General features: G+C 52.3%; 1 protein-coding gene across 3 annotated transcripts; it reads left to right on the forward strand.

Annotated features, from left to right (window-relative positions):
- Positions 1 to 753: 753 nt before the first annotated feature.
- On the forward strand, positions 754 to 7,033 carry RNF112 (ring finger protein 112). Of its 3 annotated transcripts, none has more exons than XM_015118786.3 (14): positions 754 to 890; positions 1,324 to 1,364; positions 2,190 to 2,475; positions 2,635 to 2,841; positions 2,977 to 3,108; positions 3,271 to 3,375; positions 3,786 to 3,836; positions 4,145 to 4,201; positions 4,281 to 4,355; positions 4,493 to 4,610; positions 4,764 to 4,933; positions 5,012 to 5,065; positions 5,253 to 5,327; positions 5,441 to 7,033. In XM_015118786.3, the coding sequence occupies exons 2-14, from the start codon at positions 1,342 to 1,344 to the stop codon at positions 5,909 to 5,911; spliced, it is 1,824 nt and encodes a 607-aa protein (XP_014974272.2). In that variant the 5' UTR covers positions 754 to 890; positions 1,324 to 1,341; the 3' UTR covers positions 5,912 to 7,033. The 3 variants fall into 3 exon arrangements, with proteins under 3 accessions (XP_014974272.2, XP_014974274.1, XP_014974273.2); XM_015118788.3 differs by lacking the exon at positions 754 to 890 and adding an exon at positions 927 to 1,157; XM_015118787.3 differs by lacking the exon at positions 754 to 890 and adding an exon at positions 927 to 1,157 and having other exon boundaries at positions 2,638 to 2,841.
- The last annotated feature ends 7,660 nt before the right edge of the window (positions 7,034 to 14,693 follow it).

The following is a 14,693-nucleotide window of genomic DNA, read 5'->3' on the forward strand; positions in this document are numbered from 1 at the left end:
CACAGCACCTGCGCTGGGCCTGGGAGGGTGTCCCAGGAGGAATGAGAAGGAGCAGCGCAACCAAGCCAGGGTGCAGAGGCAGGGAAGAGTGGGGCGAGAGAGAAGAGTAGAAGGAAGGTTCAGCCCAGACAGCAGGCTGGAGAGTTTAGATTTTGATCTGATGGTAGTAGGGAGCCACCGAAGGTGTTTGAGCAGTGTGAGGTCATCTGTGCTGGGGGAGTCTATGCTGGCTGTGTACTGGGGAGTGGAAGGGAGTCAAGGAGCCCAGTCAAGAGGCCATTAGAAGATCCAGAGGTGGCTCATAGTTTTCATAGATTTCACCCTGCTCAAGTTTGAGGCAGGGTGAAAGCCACTGAGAGGGAAATACACCAGAGGACATGGAGGGCCCATGGGTGCTGAAGAAGGCTGCAGCTGGGTCGGGCATCAGTGACATAAACCTGAGGGAGGGCAGGGGCATGTGCAGGGCCACGTGAAGTAGGGTGGCATTCGGGGGCTCTGTACATAGTGGGTGCTCAGTAACTGTTCATTGAATGAATGGATGAATAGCTCCTTGTTTCTGGGTCAGCTCTGGTCATACCCTCTCCTGTTTCCCACACCTCTTCTCTTTGCCCACCCTGTCCTGTGGCCCTGGGGAGACCTCAGCTGGCCCAGTAGAGGCAGTGCTGGCCCATGGTTCCGCCGAAGGGCGCCTCCATGTTTGTGGGTGCACTGCACGCCTTCTCCCTCTCTGTCCCCCTCCCCCTCCCTGTCCTTATCTTTCCCTTCTGTCTCCATGGCGACTCACCACCTCGGCTTGCCTGCATCCCAGCCTCTGCCAGGGATTCTGAGCCGGGCTCCATCCCTCCCTCCTCGGAGCCCTGCTACCCGCAGCCCTGTCTCCTCCCCCTGGGGTGAGTCCAGCAGCAGCCTCCTCTTTCCCGGCTGTCACATTTCTTTTCCAGCTCTGCCCGGGAGTCAGCTCCTCGGGGAGACCATCCCCCAACCTCACCTTCCACCTGCCGCAGCCCGCTAGCCTTTCCGGGAGAAAAGGCATCCTTACCTCTGGTTGAAGGTCTCGGGGCCTCCCCCTCTGCATCCGGACCCTCTCCCCATCCCAGCCTCCCATGCCGAGGCCCGCCTTGTCAGTCACTTCCTTTTGTCATCGGCTTGGCAAACGGGCAAGTCTTCAGTCCTAAGATCGGGAAAGAGAGTGGGGTGGGAAGAGCCCTCTTGGGGTGGGTGATGGGCGGGGTGGGGGAGCATGAGGAGTCCCTGGAAACCCAGGATGAAGATAGAAGTCTGGATTCTGTTCTAAATCTTATTATTATTATTTTTTTCTCCAAGGAGAGGAAACAGAGCTTCATGGGAAACAGCGGCAACAGTTGGTATGTAGCGGGGCCTTCCAGGCTGGGATGGGTGCAGTGAGACCAGGCAGTTCAGTTGAAATGGCCGGTCCGGAACACAGAGCCCGGCAGCCCAGCCAGGAGGGCTGTCCGCCTGAGGCTGGATCCGCCAGGCTGTGGAGGGAGGGACAGGAAGAAGCAGGTGGGTGCTGCAGGGAGGCAGATGCCAGCTCAGAGCAGAGAGCGGAAGGAATCTTCTAAGATCCAGAGCCATCTGCCCAACTGCAGCACAGGCTGCTGCCTTCTCCTCACTGTCCCTGCAGCATGGTATTGTGGAGGGCATCATGCCTGGGGGCCTGGCTGAAGTCAGCACCTCATAGAAGCAGCCCCCTGCAGAAAGCCGGGAGAGGCTCTTCCCAAGCATTTGCACCAGGCACTGTGCAGACAGCTGCACACGCCTCCTCTCGGATGGTCACCCCAACGGCCCCATGAGGGGTATTGCTATCCTTTCCATTGGGACAGTTAGGAAATTGGGGCCCAGAGAGGGGAAGGAACTTGCTCACATTTGCATGGCTGGGATGTGGTGGAGTCCCTTCTACCCAGACTTTCTCCCTCTCAGACTCTCTCACCACTGCTCTGCTGCCCCCACTCTGAGGCCCCCAGGTCCTAGGACACACGTCAGTGAGGAACTGGCAGAGCTTGGCCTCTCTGGAAGCAGCTCCGCCTTTCCATGGAGGCACCAATGGAAACTGGGTTGGCACAAAGGGTACTCCACTCCCAAGCCATCAGTCTTCCACCACAACCCTGGCTGGTACCCCCTGCCCCCAATAGACATCCTGCTTTTCAGTGGCCTGTTTTGCCCCACAGGTCCCACACACCTTTCCCCAAGTTGGAGCTGGGTCTGGGGCCCCGGCCCATGGCACCCCGGGAGCTCCCCACCTGCTCCATCTGCCTGGAGAGGTTGCGCGAGCCCATCTCGCTAGAATGTGGCCACGACTTCTGCATACGGTGCTTCAGCACGCACCGTGTCCCGGGCTGTGAGCCGCCCTGCTGCCCTGAGTGCCGGAAGATATGCAAGCAGAAGAGGGGCCTCCGGAGCCTGGGCGAGAAGATGAAGCTCCTGCCGCAGCGGCCGCTGCCCCCTGCGCTGCAGGTCTGGGGACTGGGCCTAATCAGTCAGACCCAAGAGGAGGGGGTGGCTTTGGCCCTATTCTAGAACATCAGGACAGCACCCAGAGCTCCAGGCTGGACACACTCCCGGGTCAGGAGCTGGTCCTGGATGCTCAGGGGCCCCTTTCTTCTCCTGGCCCAGGAGACCTGTCCTGTGAGGGCGGAGCCGCTGCTGCTGGTTCGCGTCAATGCGTCTGGGGGCCTCATCCTTAGGATGGGGGCCATCAACCGCTGCCTGAAGCACCCCCTGGCCAGGGACACCCCGGTCTGCCTCCTCGCTGTCCTGGGGGAGCAGCACTCAGGGAAGTCCTTCCTCCTCAACCACTTGCTTCAGGGCTTGCCGGGCCTGGTGAGGGCAGGGCGGAGCAGGAGGGGGGCGGGGAGCAAGGATGGGAATCCCTGCTTGGGGGAAGCTGGATCTGTTATTCTGGTCTGTGGGGACAAGGAACCGACCAACTGATGCTCTCCCTTCTCTCCCCTGCAGGAGTCTGGTGAGGGCGGCTGGCCGAGAGGAGGAGAAGCGTCCTTGCAGGGGTGTAGGTGGGGTGCCAATGGCCTTGCCAGAGGCATATGGATGTGGAGCCACCCCTTCTTGCTGGGGAAAGAAGGGAAGAAGGTGAGGGGGGAAGTGGCAGAAGGAGGTCAGGGATGGGAAGGGGAATCAAGAAGGGCATCTCTGGGGTGAGGATAGATGGGGATGGGACGGGGCAGGATTGGGAAGAATGTGGGAGAACAAGGCAGGCCTGGCCCCTTGGGTCTTCCCCTACCCCCTGCATAGGTGGCGGTGTTCCTGGTGGATACAGGGGATGCCATGAGCCCTGAGCTGAGCAGGGAAACAAGGATCAAGCTCTGTGCTCTCACCACGATGCTGAGCTCCTACCAGGTGATGGGGGACACTGATGTTGGCATCCCCACCCCACACACCCTTCTCCAGCTCAGTTTCCTCAAGGCCAGAGCATCTCACAGGCTTTGGTGTCTGGGGTCCTCACAGGTTCTGGGGCTGCCCCGGAAGGGGGAAGGTGCTTCTAGTTGGTGAAGGTGGGAACGTGGGTTATTCCTAAAGGTGGGCTGGTGGTCCCTGGGGCAGCTGAAGGCCTGATGGATCACAGTACCCTCCAGGTCTGCCTCCAGCCTTGAGGCCAGCCCAGCCCTACAGCCTTCAAGGCCCCCATACTGGCCTCTCCCGTGCTCGGAGACCTACAGGCTGCCTGCAAGCTCCCCACTCACCAGGGCCCTCCCCAGTGAAGTCACCTGGCCTCTGTAATCCCTCGTACATGTTCTCTCTGATTCCAGATCCTCAACACCTGCCAGGAGCTGAAGGATACAGACCTGGACTATCTGGAGGTACAGAGACCTCTGATGTTGGGTCACCCCCACCCCTGCCCTGCCCACTAGGCCAGGGGCTGGACCCGAAGGAACTAGGTGCCCTCCTGGTCTGGCCTAGGGTTTTATGACACTTGAACAGGGTTGAAGGGGGAGGGTGGAGAGTAAAGCATGAGATGCCTGGTCTGGGGAGAGGCAAGAGAACCCCAGGCTGTGAAGCGGGAAGCCTGGCTCCTACAGCAGGCATAGGGAGGTGGGGAGACAGGCTTGGGGTGCACCATAGTCCTCAAAGTGGCGCAGCCCTGACGCTGTCTGTGTCCCACCCCCAGATGTTTGTCCACGTGGCCGAGGTGATGGGCAAGCATTATGGGATGGTGCCCATCCAGGTGAGATACCTATCTTTGGATTCATTGGTCCCAGGCCCCATACCCCCAGTTGTTGGTGTCAGGACCCCTTCTCTTCCAGCATCTGGACCTCTTAGTTCGTGACTCGTCCCACCCCAACAAGGCAGGGCAGGGGCATGTAGGCAACATCTTCCAGGTGAGTGGTGCAAGGGGATGGGGTGGAGGGGCCATGGACAGGGCAGAGGTGGGGAAGGCTGGGAGGGGTCCCAGTAGGGACCCAAGCATGGGAGGGTGGACCTCCTAGCTCAGAGCGCTCCTCTTGCTGCCTCACAGAGATTGTCTGGCAGATACCCCAAAGTGCAGGAGCTGCTGCAAGGGAAGCGAGCCCGCTGCTGCCTCTTGCCTGCCCCAGGGAGGCGGTGGATGAACCAAGGCCATGCAAGCCCTGGTGGTGAGTGTCCCCGAGAGCTGGACCTCTTTTGCGCTGCTCCCAGCTCCCCTCCTTGGGCAACCGAGCCCCTCGAAGCACCCGCCTCTCCTGGCCTCTGACACCCCTTCTCCTCCCAAAGCCTGCAGTCTCTCAGCATGCAAATCTCTCCCTCAGACACAGATGATGACTTCTGCCACCTTCTGGGGGCCTACGTCTCAGATGTGCTGAGCGCGGCCCCTCAGCACGCTAAGAGCCGCTGCCAGGGGTACTGGAACGAGGGGCGCGCCGTGGCCAGAGGGGACAGACGCCTGCTCACGGGGCAGCAGCTAGCTCAGGAAATCAAGGTGTGAAAACTCCCTGGAGACCCAGGCGACTCGGCTGGGCCCCTGCTCTCCCTGACCCCGGCGATGGTGTCTCCGCAGAACCTCTCAGGATGGATGGGGAGGACAGGGCCCGGTTTCACCTCTCCGGATGAGGTATGAGCCCCTGGGGGATCCAGAATTCTGGCAGGGAGGCAGGGAGGCAGGGGAGGCAGGGAGGTGGGGGCTGTGCCGAGGCCTCCGGGGTGGGGGTCTGTGTGCCCTGGGAGTGGAGATGAGGAAACAAGCGGCGCCCCTGGCTGAGGAGGAAGGAAGGAGGCAGCCTGGGTTTTCCCGTGGACAGATGGCTGCTCAGCTGCACGACCTGAGGAAGGTGGAAGCTGCCAAGAGGGAGTTCGAGGAGTACGTGAGGCAGCAGGTGAGCCCTGGGGCGTGCTCGGGGGGCAGGTGTGGTCCGGGCAGGGTCCAGGTCAGGGAGAGGATGCCTGGGGCTCCTGGTCAGGGCACCTTCTTTTCCCCTCCCTGTCACAGGACATAGCCACCAAGCGCATATTCTCTGCGCTGCGGGTCCTGCCAGACACCATGCGGAACCTCCTCTCCACCCAGAAAGATGCCATTCTGGCCCGCCATGGTGTGGCCTTACTCTGCAAGGGGAGAGATCAGACCTTGGAGGCACTGGAAGCTGAGCTGCAGGCCACGGCCAAGGCCTTCATGGACTCCTACACGATGCGCTTCTGTGGCCACCTGGCTGCTGTGGGGGGTGCTGTGGGGGCCGGGCTCATGGGTCTGGCAGGGGGCGTGGTGGGTGCTGGCATGGCAGCAGCTGCACTGGCTGCAGAGGCCGGGATGGTGGCTGCTGGAGCTGCCGTGGGCGCCACAGGGGCCGCCGTGGTTGGGGGTGGTGTGGGCGCTGGGTTGGCTGCCACAGTGGGCTGCATGGAGAAGGAGGAGGATGAGAGGGTGCTGGAAGGGGACCGAGAGCCCCTTCTCCAGGAAGAGTAACAGCCCCAGGAGATGTTGAAGGACGGGAGAGATGTGAGGTGGGGACGAAGAAGAGAGGCAAGAGGGGTGAGGGTGATGCCAGGGATTCCAAGGCGCCCCCATGTACTGCACTGCCCTGGTTGAATGCTCAGTGTCTGGGTAGCGGCTGAGCTGGGACTCAAGGTGGCTCTAGGAACCTGGGAGGCAGCATCTGGGGGCAGTGGATAGAATACCTGGCCTGTTTCTGGTTGCAGATGGTTGCCAATCTGCCCTTGTCACAGATAGGCTACATCCCAGGGTTTCTGGCTGCAAGTGAGGCTCTACCCTCCCCGCCTGGCTCATTTCCCTGATGACCCTGGATTGTAGGAAAGTTAAGCAGGCACCATCCTGGAAGTCTACACCTGGGTGATCAAGAGACCTTTTCTTTCACAGATGTGAGAAGCCCCAGGATGATTGACCATGGTGTTCAGGAGCAGGGAGCACTGATGAGGTGCTGGGGATAAAAGGAAGGAGGGAACACTGGGCAGAACCAGAGAGATGGGACATGGTAGGCTGTGGCCCAGACCCCAGAGCAGAGAAACTTGCTCCCATGACTCTTCCCAAATCTGCTCCAGCCCGAGTAAGGTAGCTTCCCCACCTCCTGGCCCACAGCCCCAGGGAGGCTGTCTGTGCATCCGGAACCACTCTGTGCTGGGCCTCCCCGAGGACCTCTCTTGGGTGTATGCCCTTTTTCAAGCCTGTTTAGATGGGGGAGTGCCCATGCCCTCTGTGAAATGCCCAGATGCCAAAGAATAACACCTTTTCTTGCATTTTGAGCTAAGCCAGACAGCCTTTCTACTAGATTCTATCAAAATCTTGCAAAGGAGAACAAAATGAACAACTTCTATTCTTAAACACATCCTTTCTCCCCTGGGCTTGTAAGATGATGCGGCTTGATGCAGCTCCTCAAACACCAGGTCCCCTGGGAACTGGGGGTGCAGGAGTTCTCCCTCTGGGGGACAGAAAATCTGACTACTAGGAAGACTTCTAGGCTGTGAAACTGACTTCTAGGATATGAAACTGACTTCTAGGCTATGAAACTTACAGGGTATGGGTGGGCACATTATCCTTTATTTTATGAAAAATAAAATGTGTGTATGTGAATGTCAGCTTCCCAGTATATTATTGAAACAGAATTTAACCCTCAGAGGACTTCATGGTGGGAGCAGGTGAACCAATGAGATCCATTGATGGAATGCACAGATGGGAAGAGGGAGATTGGAATTCAGGAGATCCGAGGAAGTGAATGTAAGAGGTCCCCATTCAGTGGCTGCGAGAGGGCTCAGGCCAAGGCCAAGTGGTTATGGCCACCTTTGTAGGCTCTTCCACTAGGACTTGGGGTTCTGTTCCTCTTGTCTCCTCTCTGAGAAACTGCTTCCCATGATCCTGTCAACAGGCAGTCAACAAGCATCTGTCCCAGCGAGAGGACAGAATGGAGGCATAAGCAGAGAGAACTTGGTCAAGCCTTGAAGGAAGGAGGAGCCCAGGACCACTTCTGCAGGGCTCAGCCAGCCAGGAGTTCACCCGACTGATTCTCCTCCCAGCCCCGCTCCCCAGCTCCCCATCTGAGAATCACAACAGCAGTCATTGCATCCAATCCTGGCATTTTATAGGTGCACACCCAGAGAGAGAAAGTCTCAGATAAGCCTGTGCAGCTGCCAGTGACACAGGGAAACCCCGAAGTCCTGGTTCCCAAGCTGGTGTTCTTCCCCAAGTCATTTTGTTAAGGTCAACTGTGCTGAAATTGAGATGCTCCTTTTCAGATGCTGCTTCTGGCTGATCAGGTCCAGCTCCAGGGAAGTGTGTGGTGGGCAGAGGCAGGAACATGGTCTAGAACAGATGGCTCAGCAGTGAAGCTATAGTTAACAGGCTGGGTACAAAATACAGGATGTAGAGAAATCCCAAAGCCAGGGCGGGGTTGAGTGGGGTAAAGACAAATAAGAGTGACTCTCTCTTTTAGGGTCTGAGCCAAGGGTGGGAACAGGGTCCTAACTTTGTGTAGTGTTTGTGGAGAAAGGCTTTCTGGAAGCATCTCTCTGAGCCCTTCCACTGTCATCTGGTGGACACATGAGCTATGAAACCGTCCAGACTTTGGAGGCTCAGGATGAGGGGCCAGAGACTCACAGAGGGAGGGTGTTACATGGCTGGAATCCCACCCGGCAGCACTGGAAGGAACATCAGTTCCGTGTCTACCTCTCCCCACTCTGTGCACAGATGGGAAGAGGTTGGCCCTGCGAGGGATGTCTCTGCAGAGACAAGATGAGTAATATTAAGTGGTGTTTGTCTTGTGCCTTGTAGCTTTCAAAACATTTCCTCAAACATTGTCTCCCTTAAGCCTTGAAATCATCTCAAGCAGTATGTAGAACACACAGTTTTACAGAGGAGGACACTGAAACTGAGAGAAATAATGTGTCTCAGTGGAAACAACTAGTCAGAGGTAGGCCAGGAGTCGGCCCCAAGAGTTCTGGTGCCAAATCCCTGGCTCAGTGGAACCTTCAAACCTCTCCAGACTCCAAGACGACCAAGCTTCTGGGTTCTAAACCCGATTTGTTGGCTTCCTGGGCTTCCAACATTGATTCTGTAATTCACAAGAGCCCAGGCGACTCATTGACCGAGGTCTCAGCAGCATGCTGACGTCTGGCTGCTTTCCCTTCTATGACCCACTGAAGGTTCCAAGATTGGTAGGTTCCAGGATTGGGTTGGAGGTTTGGTGACTTGCCGTGTGGTTCCCGTTTCTGAGGCCTCCCTCATGTTGCAGATGGCAGTACTACAAGACAAGAGGTGCCTGCATCCTGAAGGCCCCTGACCGCTTGGAGCAGGAATAAGCCCCCGACTCCACTGGCTCTCATCAAACGACGCCGTGAGCAAGGAATAAACTTTTACTGCATGAAGGGGATGCGACATCTAGGTTGACTTAGTACACCATTGCCCACCCTACTCTAACACACACAGAAATGGGTTCTTTGAAATGGAGTGATGCTGTTAACAGACAGGTAAAGTATCACCAGTTGGGGGCTGGGCAGTAAGGAAAGGTATTTTAGGTCGTAGCAGAACATTTGCTAAAATTGTTGCCTACGGCAACTTGGAAGACAGACCTTGTGCTATTGAAGAAAAAAATTATTTTCAATAAAATCTCCTGCCAACCCAGAATATTCTCTCCACAAATGTGGAAAATAAAGAAAATACTAGTTCTGTGATTGAATAAGCATTAAACACATGGATGTATTACGTGTAATCAGCTAACACCATCATAAAGACAGAAATCCCCCCATGTATGTAGTCAAGCAGCTACAACCCATTACACACATGCTGTCGTGTATGAGGACTTGAACTCAGGTGAGAGAGAGCTCCACGGCGTTGTTGTTTGCTATACATGCGCTCACAGCTTACCTAATTCACCTGGTGATTGGGGTGGCATCTGTATTAATTAGTGCCTTTTTCTGTAGGGAAAATAAAGCAACTTGAATCTCTAGGAAATGTAGGTTGTTGGCCAGGCAGTGGCTCACGTCTGTAATCCCAGCACTTTGGGAGGCCAAGGTGGGCAGATCATGAGGTCAGGAGTTCAAGACCAGCCTGGCCAATGTAGTGAAACCCTGTCCCTACTAAAAATACAAAAAATTAGCCAGACGTGGTGGCGGGCATCTGTAATCCCAGCTACTTGGGAAGCTGAGGCAGGAGAATTGCTGGAACCCGGGAGGGAGAGGTTGCAGTGACCCGAGATCACGCCACTGTACTCCAGCCCAGGCAATAGTGCGAGACTCCGTCTCAAAAAAATAAAAATAAAAAATAAAGCAGGTTGTCAAGGCACCTAGTTGCACCTTGACACACCCTTGGTGACAGCAACATGAGGCACTGTCGTCCTTGATGTTACACTTGTGAGAGGGGGCTCCCAGGCTTTTCAGAAAAACAGTTTTGGGTTTTAATTCTGGTAAAAGATTTATTTAAACTTTTAAAAGACTTGCATAAGTATCTGAAGGAACAGAGGAAGGATTTACAAATACAAGCTTTCTCAAGGAAATGTTCTAAGAAAAGGGAGGGGGAGAAGGGGTTTCTTTTCCTTTTGGAAACAAGACAAATGCCATCTTAGTTTTATTTACCTTTACAGTTTCCCCACTTTGTTATTATTTTATAGTAACACTATAATTTGCTAATGATCTCCATTGCTTTTTTTTAACCTTTCTCTGGGCAGTTTGAAGCCATTAAAATACTCAGCGAGCCCACAGTAAAACAGTAAAGCTGATCAGGCTGTTAGAACAAAACATCGTAGACTGGCTGGCTTATAAACAAGAAAAATTTATTTCTTATGGTTCTGGAGGCTGGAACTCCAAGAACGAAGCTCCAGCAGATCTGATGTCTGGTGAGGGCCTGCTTCCTCATAGACTTCTGTCTTCTTTTTCACCTCACATGCTGGAAGGAGTGGAGGGTGTCTCTGGACTCTCTTCTACAAGGGCACTAATCCCATTCATGAGGTTTCTGTCTTTATGACCGAATCACCTCCCAAAGACCCCACCTCCTGATACCATCACCTTGGGATTAGTTAGGATTTCAGCATATGAATTTTGGGTGTACATAAACATTCAGCCTGTTGTAAAAACAATGATCAGGATCTCCATGGGATGAATTTAACAGTCAGTAGAATACGCACCTCAGGGAAAAACCTCTAAACGCATCATACTAATGGCGATTGGTTAAAGCAAACTTGATTAGCAATGTGCAAAAATTCTCCTTTGGCACACATTAATGTTACAAACTGCTGTGCTGTCTTTATCACTTGCCCTTTCATGCAATTAACTATTTGAGTATCATTTTGTAGTTGCTTACAAAGTCTTACCCAATCTAAGCCTAAGGAGTGGCTTACCTGCAGCACCCATCTAAAATTTTAAGACTTTTTCTTTTTTTTTGAGACGGAGTTTTGCTCTTGTTGCCCAGGCTGGAGTGCGATGGTGCGATCTCGGCTCACCGCAACCCCTGCCTCCCAGGTTCAAGCAATTCTCCTGCCTTAGCCTCCTGAGTAGCTGGAACTACAGGCATGTGCCACCAGACCCAGCTAATTTTATACTTTTAGTAGAGACGGGTTTTCACCATGTTGGTCAGGCTGGTCTCGAACTCCTGACCTCAGGTGATCTGCCCACTTCGGCCTCCCAAAGTGCTAGGATTACAGGTGTCAGCCACCATGCCTGGTCATGTCCATGGCTCTTATTATGTTAAGTCTTGAGGACAAACCCACCCATCTGCCATTTTCCACATCAGTCCAATCAATAGTTATATTATTATAGCAGCATGTCATGCTGAACTAGTGATGAAATCTCAGAGCTTTTTTCTAGCTAATTGCTAAGCTGCTTTATTGCTGAGTCCCTCTGAGATCCTTGTGGTGAATTTTTGTTTGGGCATTACGTTGTTTCTCAATAGTCCAATTCTGAATTTTTGGCCATTTCCATTGCAACTGTATCATGTGTTTTTGTAATTGTCTCAAAGCGTTAAGTTTATTATTGAAAGTATCAGTATCAACAAGCTTTAGCTACACTTGTCTATTTCTATTCCTCTAAGGACTGTATTTCGTGTTTCTTTTTGTCCTTGTATGACCTCAAATAAGCCCCTTAATAATCAGATTTCTTTTTTTTTTTTTTGAGACGGAGTCTGGCTCTGTCGCCCAGGCTGGAGTGCAGTGGCCGGATCTCAGCTCACTGCAAGCTCCGCCTCCCGGGTTTACGCCATTCTCCTGCCTCAGCCTCCTGAGTAGCTGGGACTACAGGCGCCCGCCACCACGCCCGGCTAGTTTTTTGTATTTTTTTTAGTAGAGATGGGGTTTCACTGTGTTAGCCAGGATGGTCTCGATCTCCTGACCTCGTGATTCGCCCGTCTCGGCCTCCCAAAGTGCTGGGATTACAGGCTTGAGCCACCGCGCCCGGCCAATAATCAGATTTCATAGTGGGAGAGCCTAGGGGATGAAATTCTGGTTATGCAAACTACTTTAGCCTCAGACATTTCGTGTCAAACTTAGGGCTTGAATATTGTGATGCATATTAGTTATGTTAGTGTTACCAAAAAGGCACTTTGGGAGGCTGAGGCAGGTGGATCACCTGAGGTCAGGAGTTGGAGTTCGAGACCAGGCTGGCCAACATGCTGAAACCCCGTCTCTACTAAAAATACAAAAATTAGCCGGACATTCACATCTGTAATCCCAGCACTTTGGGAGGCCGAGGCGGGTGGATCATGAGGTCAAGAGATCGAGACTATCCTGGCCAACATGGTGAAACCTTGTCTCTACTAAAAATACAAAAATTAGCCAGGTGCAATGGCAGGCACCTGTAATCCCAGCTACTTGGGAGGCTGAAGCAGGAGAATCGCTTGAACCTGGGAGGTGGTGGTTGCAGTGAACTGAGATCGGGCCACTGCACTCTAACCTGGGCAACAGAGCAAGACTCCATCTCAAAAAAAAAAAAAAAATTAGCTGGGCGTGGTGGCAGGTGCCTGTAATCCCAGTTACTTGGGAGGCTGAGGCAGGAGAATCACTTGAACCCCCGAGGTAGAGGTTGCAGTGAGCCAAGATGGTGCCATTGCACTGCAGCCTGGGCGACAAGAACAAAGCCTCATCTCAAAAAAAAAAAAAAAAAGAAAAGAAAAAAGAAAAAAGAAGATGGTCCCACCTTCACTCTGATGACAATCAGATTGTTGGTCTTATAAATTTGGGCCATATCTATCCTGAAAACACAATATAGAGCAGATGGGAAGTAAATAATTGTGGGGACCATTACTGGGAGTACAGAAGGAAAAGTAGTGTTACAAATAACATATTTGTTTCTAGTCAATTATGAGTCTTAAAGTAATTGAAATCATCACTGCTGTGAATAGGCCAGCAAGGCTGTTTATGATAATAGTAATAATAAGTTCACGAAAATAGTTCTTTTCAGTTGAATTCAGTACCAATATCAGTTATTCTAGAAGATTTAAGTTTTGAGTCCTCATGGGAACCCAAGTCCAGTTGAAAGCATGAATCCAGCTGGATTTTTCTTTCACCTTGATAATCATTTCGGAACATGTGAAAGGGTCCCTCACAGGGTGATGACAGCATCTTTCCTCTAGAACACCTTTATGTTCACAAAATCACCTGATCGTTGGTGGGGTGTCAGATTTCCTCTGGCAGATCCTTCTGAATCCTTCTGATTTTATGTCTCCAGGGAAGAGAGGAGCCCTTTTAAGTAAAGAACATGATTATGAGAGGATTCAGTTAAATTGGGCCCAGGACATGGTCCCAGACCCAATTCCTAGGCCTGCCAAACAGAATTTCAAAGGGAGTGATACTGCGCTTGCTTGCAGGGTTGCTCTCATTTTTAACAAGGCTAGCACTAAAGCATGAGGCCATTTTAGGCCAGCAGATTTCTAAATGAGGCTTTAGAGTCCAATTCATCTGCTCTATTTGTCCAGAGAACTGAGGGTAACAGGGAGTATGACAGCATGATTTGCATCATTCCTGAACCACAATAGACTATGGGCTATGTGGACATCCTGGAAAACAGAACACGACAAAAATCTCTAATCTTCCAAAGGCCTTAGTTCTACAGAATCCAGCTGCTGTGAGGTCCCTGGTGAAGCTGGTGGAAAAGAACCTTCTGTATGTACCTTGGGAGTGGCCTTAAAGAATCCTGCCCACAACCCGCACATCAGCGTGTTTTGGATGATACCACCTGCTTAGCAGGCATAGTGAAGTGGAGTGCCTTTAAGATCCTTTTTCACTGGGGGATGGTTTTGTTGATGACACATTACTAATCAAGTAAATGGGAACCATGGTACAATATTATTTTGTTAGCTAATTCCCATAGTCCAGTCAGATTTTTTTAGCCCCTTTCTTATTCCATTTGTCAATTTCCTTTTGTGATGCATAGTTTTGAAAGTAGATAGAAGTTACTTGTGTTAAAAGTGGGACTCCTGGCTGGGAGTGGTGGGCCACACCGGTAATCCCAGCACTTTGGGAGGCCGGGGCAGGCAGATCACTTGAGTCCAGGAGTTCAAGACCAGCCTGGGCAACATGGCAAAATCCCATCTCTACCAAAACTACAAAAAGTAGCCAGGCTTGGTGGCGCATGCCTGTGGTCCCAGCTACTTGGGAGGCTGAGGCAGGAGAATCTCTTGGACCCAGGAGGCGGAGATTGCAGTGAGCCGAGATCACACCACTCCACTTCAGCCTGGGCGACAGAGCAAGACCCTGTCTCAAAAAAGAAAGAAAGAAAGAAAAAAAGTGAGACTTCTAAGTTTGGGTCTGCCATATTTGAAGAGTGGCCTTTGCAGCTCTTCAGTAAAATTATTTCCTTTAGAAGTGGGATTATTTTGCCCATGTGAATGCTACAGTGTAATGCCTCTAAACACTCAGTTCTTAATTTTCTTTTCTTTAGCTTTTTTTTTTTTTTTTTTTTTTTTTTTAAGATGGAGTCTCCTTGTTCTGTTGCCCAGGCAGGAGTGCATTGGCATGAACATGACTCGCTGTAGACTTGAAATAGGCTCAAGCAATCCTCCCACCTTGGTCTCCTAAAGTGCTAGGCTTACAAGTGTGAGCCAGCATGCCTGGCCTCAGCTGTTAATTTTCTGAGAGTTTACTTCCTATCAAAGTCAAGAATCTCCTATTTTTCAAAATCTTCCCTGTTGCATGACTGACACTAAACAGACATTTACTATCAGTACGTCCATTCGTTTTAAGTCCTGAGCCAAGCCCTAGTAAATGTAAGCTATTCATTAACTCAAATTGTGCTGATTTAATTCCAGGCAAAAT

Source organism: Macaca mulatta, chromosome 16 (genome assembly GCF_049350105.2).
Source record: "Macaca mulatta isolate MMU2019108-1 chromosome 16, T2T-MMU8v2.0, whole genome shotgun sequence".
In the NCBI taxonomy this organism is placed as follows: Eukaryota; Metazoa; Chordata; class Mammalia; order Primates; family Cercopithecidae; genus Macaca; species Macaca mulatta.

Coding starts and splice junctions, on each gene's coding strand:
- RNF112 (XM_015118788.3), top strand. CDS start 1,104: ATGCCGAGGCCCGCCTTGTCAGTCACTTCCTTTTGTCATCGGCTTGGC. Junction 2,842..2,976: donor TTCAGGGCTTGCCGGGCCTG/GTGAGGGCAGGG, acceptor TCTCCCCTGCAG/GAGTCTGGTGAGGGCGGCTG. Junction 4,934..5,011: donor AGCTAGCTCAGGAAATCAAG/GTGTGAAAACTC, acceptor GTGTCTCCGCAG/AACCTCTCAGGATGGATGGG.